General features: G+C 40.2%; 1 protein-coding gene across 4 annotated transcripts in view; it reads left to right on the forward strand.

Annotated features, from left to right (window-relative positions):
• The window catches only part of BNC1 (basonuclin zinc finger protein 1), a 28,858-nt gene extending 23,262 nt beyond the window's left edge, over positions 1-5,596 (forward strand). For all 4 annotated transcript variants that reach the window (XM_016927313.2, XM_009429707.5, XM_063794279.1 and 1 more), the window contains one exon: positions 3,373-5,596. In XM_016927313.2, coding sequence (XP_016782802.1) covers positions 3,373-4,057 — 685 coding nt within the window. In that variant the 3' untranslated portion in view covers positions 4,058-5,596. The remainder of the gene's footprint in view (positions 1-3,372) is intronic.
• The last annotated feature ends 404 nt before the right edge of the window (positions 5,597-6,000 follow it).

A 6,000-nucleotide genomic window follows, 5' to 3' on the forward strand; every position in this document is an offset into this window, starting at 1 on the left:
TTAAATGGTACACTGAATATTAAAATGCTACATTTGCAGAAACAAGCTTGACTTGAAGCAGTTCAACACCACCACTTGGTCCAAGTTGTAATGCCTAATTTGTTAAGAGGGTGAAAATGTACAGACTCCCACACACATTCCTGGACAGGGCTCATAAGAACATACTTATTGTCTTTAGCAAAGTGGATAGAGCACAGGAGATATTAGTTAAATGTTTATATTAAATCAGTGTTTCTACTGATAGGATGTTGAACCAAACCACCAAGGTACCCTAATTAGTGAACCAGTCCTTCTTCAGCCTCCAAGAGGAGGAGTGTTTGTTCATGAATAAGCTGTTGTTACAGAGACAGTCATGTTGGTCATATTATCTTTGATATTTGTGATACTGTTCTATCCTACAATATCTACTAAATTAGAAGGCATATTGGATTCAAGATACTTTTTCATTTGATATTTATTTTTTCATAGATTTAATATTTCCTTATGTTCTGACCTATTTGTATTAATAGATCCGAGCCTTCCCCCACCACAACAGGAAAGCATCTTGCGTTATAAATTAAAACCACTAATTAGTCTAGAACTTGAAATGCATTTTACCTAGAATCTATGATTTAAGTTACAGTATTTTAAATTTGACTTTGTGGGCAGGCCCAGACCTGACACCATTTCTCTCAGTTAGAGATTGAGAACCACATTCCTGTAGGGACATTTAACTTCTCTTTGAGCCACTGCTACTGCCAGCAACAGTTACCAAGACCCATCAGGAAGGGACTGGGACAACACCCTGGATGCTTATTTACCCAGCAAATATTAAGAACTGTCTATGTTAGGTGCTGGGGACATAATCCCTGCCCATAGAGGCCTTCTGTAGTGGAGGAGACAGACCAGAAACAGGCAATTACAGTTGAATGTGATTACTTCTGCAGTGAAGGAAATGTAGGCTGTTGTGGGAGGGCACCTTGAGAAGTTAAGGAAAGCTTCCTGGAAGAAGGGATATGTCTACACCAGTAACTCTGAAACGTTTTGGTCTTATAACCCCTTTACAAATACTTAAAACCTAAGGTTACTCAAGAGCTTTTCTCTATTTGGGTTATATCTATCAAAATTTATCATATTAGAAATTAAAAATTTAAAAATTGTAAAACTTTAAATTATATATTAACATATGTTTATGAAAAAAACCCTACATTTTCCAAAGCAAAAATTTAGTGAGATGAGTGGCTTTGTTTTACATTTTTGTAAATCTCATTAATGTCTGACTTCGTAGAAGACAGCTAGATTCTCATATCTGCTTCTGCATATGCTCTGTTGCAAAATTGTGTTACATAGCCTCTGAAACACTCCACTGTTCACTCATGAGACAATGAAAGTGAAAAAGGCAAATAATATCTTAGTATTATGAAACTTTGACTTCAGGAACCCCCTGAAAGGGCCTCAGAGATCACTAGGGGTGCTCAGACCACACTTTGAGAACCACTGGTCTCAACTAATCAAAATAGAAGCCAAGAGGAAGAGTTGGAGGGGAGAGGTAGAGGTTGTAGGGTTGAAGGGAAGAGATGGAGACATGGGCAGTGAGTACAGGATTAGCAGAGTCCTAGAAACCAAAGCCTGGCACATGATCCAGAGGGTTTTTACAGTTGTAGTAGTTACTGGTCTTAGGGGACATGGCACCTCAGGAAATGTATCTAACCCTCTAAGGCTTGAGAGGAGCGAGAGCCCACAAGTTAGCCATTAGTATGCGTGGAATACTCAGGAGTTGAGTATGAGTCCCAGAGGTTTGCTTTGTTCCAGTAGGGACCTTTCTTTACAAGGTTCCAATAAAAGTGTTTGTCTTTCTTTTTAACCACTTGTATGTACTGGAACCTGTACGTCAACCCAGTGTCTGGTTTTCTATCGGCACATACCAGCCCCTTCAACCCAGAATGCTGACATAATCACAGGGCAGAGTTGGAGTTAAGAAGGGCTGCTTGCAAAGTGGGTGATCTGGGAGTATAATTCTGATTATGTCCAGAATATATGTGTAAGGGAATAGAAGACAGAAGTTGAACAGTAAATTTTGTACATTTTATAAAACATAATTAAGCTTCCCACACACATCTTTGGGGATTTAAAAAGTTCAATTCTTAGTTATTTTGGTGAAGGTGTTTTCCCAACTTGACTCTGCCATACATTCTGATATGTACTGGGGGAGTGTTTTCTCTATTTGGAATAATTCTCCTATCACCTTTAAGATTGTAACCCCCTTGGTAAGGACTTTTGCTTGTCAAAAGTTAGCAGAGGATTTCTGAGGAAGACCAACATTGATTTACAAGTTAATTCCAAATGATAACATATGACTAAAAGGCATGTGTCATAATGGATACTCATTATCTGTCCTTCGAGAGTAATCATTGGGTAGAAGATTGGTAGTATGCTTATTCTGCTGCATTTGCAAAACTTCTGTCTGGTATAGGATAGTGAAACGTTACAAATATGAACTAAACTACATACACACACAATTCTAGCCAATTGGATTCTCAACCACACTTTTAGAATTTTTGGGATGAAGCGTATATCAATGCTCTTGACCAGTGCTATCCAATAGAAATACGATGCAAGCTTCATATGAAATTTTAAATATAGCCACTGTAAAAAAGCAGATGCAGTAAAATTTAATAACATTTAACTTCAGTATATCCAAAATATTATCCTTTCAACATATGGTACTAGCCACATTTCAGGTGTTCAGTATCCATATATGGCTAGTGGCTATCATTGGACAGTGCAGCCCCAGAAGGTAATGTTTCCTGATTTCATTGAAATAAAGTCCTTTTCTTAGTTCCTTATAGTTTGTGACCAGTTTTCTCCTGGGATCTCCTGGTTCCAGTGTCCTAGTTAAACTGGTCTAGTTGATGTAGTCTAGTCATTCTGGGAGACAGACCAGAAATAGGCAATTACAGTTGAATGTGATGACTTCTACAATGGGGGAAGTGCTGCTGTGGGCACATGGGAGGGCACCATGAGAAGTTAAGGAAAGCTTCCTGGAAGAAGGGGTATGTCTAAACCAGTAGCTCTGAAACAGTGAGCTCATTTACAGAAAGGACATGAGGTACAGAAAGTACATCAAACAGACACTGGAAATCAAAGAAGACTACATATTCTCAGTTTCCAGACTGTCGGCTTTCCTGGTGAACACTAACTTCTGGCAAGCAATGAACAACAGTGGGTCTGTATCCACCAGACAGGTGTTACATCCCATGGGGGCCTACCCCCTTATCATCGGTGCTCCCATACCACATGTTTTTCCTGGTATCTACCAAGTCTCTCCACTCAGAATGATGACTGTTTCTAAAACAGCCCAACCCATTACTAACCATCTTTTCACTCTTGTAGACACAGCTCAAACCTAAACCTCCACCAAAAAGCATTGAGCCAGGAAGCATTGGAGAGTAGTGAAGATCATTTCCGTGCAGCTTACCTTCTGAAAGATGTGGCTAAGGAAGCCTATCAGGATGTGGCTTTTACACAGCAAGCCTCCCAGACATCTGTCATCTTCAAAGGAACAAGTCGAATGGGCAGTCTGGTTTACCCAATAACGCAAGTCCACAGTGCCAGCCTGGAGAGCTACAACTCTGGCCCCTTGAGCGAGGGCACCATCCTGGATTTGAGCACTACCTCGAGCATGAAGTCAGAGAGTAGCAGCCATTCTTCCTGGGACTCTGACGGGGTGAGTGAGGAAGGCACTGTGCTTATGGAGGACAGTGATGGGAACTGTGAAGGGTCGAGCCTTGTCCCTGGGGAAGATGAGTACCCCATCTGTGTCCTGATGGAGAAGGCTGACCAGAGCCTTGCTAGCCTGCCTTCTGGGTTGCCCATAACCTGTCATCTCTGCCAAAAGACATACAGTAACAAAGGGACCTTTAGGGCCCACTACAAAACTGTGCACCTCCGGCAGCTCCACAAATGCAAAGTACCAGGCTGCAACACCATGTTTTCGTCTGTTCGCAGTCGAAACAGACACAGCCAGAATCCCAACCTGCACAAAAGCCTGGCCTCATCTCCAAGTCACCTCCAGTAACAAGATGGCAAACCAAGTATGCTCAGATAAGCTTTTTTCATAATTCAGGAATAAAGTAGTCCATAGAAATGTTTCTGTTTCATATCATTTGGGGCGAGTCAGGCAAAAGTATTTGATTTGACTTTATAGTTTTCCACAGCACAATGAGCAAAAGACAAACCTCGTGGGAAGATGACACTGGGGCAGCCCTTCCTATTATTTTTCTTAGCCCAAGAGGTCTTTCACTGATACAAGGAAAACTTGCAGAAATGCGATTTTTCCCAGATTTGTTTACATGTTCCCTGGGACAGATCCAGGTCTGCAGATCGACACCAGTGGGCCCAGGACCTGGGGGTGGCTTTAAATGAGGCTTGCAGTGTTAAGGGTCTTGGATAAGAAGGGTCCTGGGGAAGAAGACTCACTGTGGACAAGATACCAGTCCCAAAAATAGCATTTTCAGTTCCTTCTTCAATTAGTTTGAAATCCAGACCTGAGTTTGGAAGACTGATTTTTTGAGACCATCCCTGTGTTTGGAGTGGATAATTGTCCCTCCCCTCAGCCCTGCACCAAAGGTCTCATATGTTACCCCAGGGAGTTCTCAGAGGATTGGGTTGGCCTCTAACATGTTCCTTGTTAATTCTTGTTCTGTAACACGCATTCAAGAAGCTAGGGGGAAAATATCTCATGCACTTAAATAATGGTCTTCAATTTAATTTAAAAATATTTTGATAATATTTAATTTGTGCTTATGTGGTGTTTGGTGTGAGTGCAGATATTGCACTGTGTCACCTCTGGATCTCTGCTCAGAAGCAGAACAAGTGATGACCTAAATGTCAAAATCACTGCTCGTTTTCATTTGGTGAACTTCAAACTCTGTTCTTTTTGGTCACCTGTGGAATGAATGCAAGCATGATTTTGGCAGGAACATTTGTACATATTCTGCCATAGATAATGTGGTTCTGATGGTTGTTGTGTATTTTCAGTATCACTGGATCCCTCAGTCTTCACCGTTTTATAAACGTATAAGATTAGGATGAACTTTTGAATTTACTTGGTAGGAAAAAAAGTAGGACATTATTGCCATATTGTATGTCTTAATATTTAACTTATTCTGAAATATATGCCACACTGTTACATACATTTTCCATGGTAGAAAGGAAGTTCAGTCAGTCCTGTGGAATGAAACCATCTCCTAAAATTCAGCATTTGCAGTATTCTAAAAGCCTGTGTAGGTACAAGGACATTGATTTTGTATTCGGAATTCAAGTTAACTATCTTTTAAATTCGTGGTTGATGTAAGTAATAAAAAACATTCTTAAAGTTGAGGGTTATAAGAGATATTATTTCTGTGGTCTAAAGGTTAAAAAGCCAACAACCTGTTACCAATTATTTCAACTTTTTTTGTTTTAATAAGTGTGACAACTTAAAACTTGTTTCTATTTAAAGTGAAATGTATCTTTCAACTGTTTAGTTACCCAGCTGTTTAATATTCCAGTCTTCCCAAAGTGAAAAGATTTGTATACAAATGTTTTCTATGATTTAATAAAAATATATGGCACACCTTTTGTTTAAAAAGGCAAACATTTGTAAAAATGGTTTTGTCATATGGGCTGCGTTTTGTACAAGTGTATATCCTTATGCACACACACAGAGATGCATTATGAATTTGACAGAGCTGAAAACCCTGAAGGGTGGGGGAGAGTTTGATGGACAGGGAAGAGTGTCAGTAACTACTGACACATCAAACAAAAGTTGCAGAAATTAATGAGTTCAAAAAGAAATGAAGTGGTTACTTCATTGGGAGGGGGATTTGGGTGTGCTGATCTTTTATCAAGAAAAATACAGCGCGGTCCCGCTGGCTTATGCCCGTAATCCCAGCACTTTGGGAGGCCAAGGCGGGCAGATTACTTGACATCAGGAGTTCGAGACTAGCCTGGCCAACATGGCGAAACCTTGTCTCTACT

Source organism: Pan troglodytes, chromosome 16 (assembly GCF_028858775.2).
Source record: "Pan troglodytes isolate AG18354 chromosome 16, NHGRI_mPanTro3-v2.0_pri, whole genome shotgun sequence".
NCBI lineage: Eukaryota > Metazoa > Chordata > Mammalia > Primates > Hominidae > Pan > Pan troglodytes.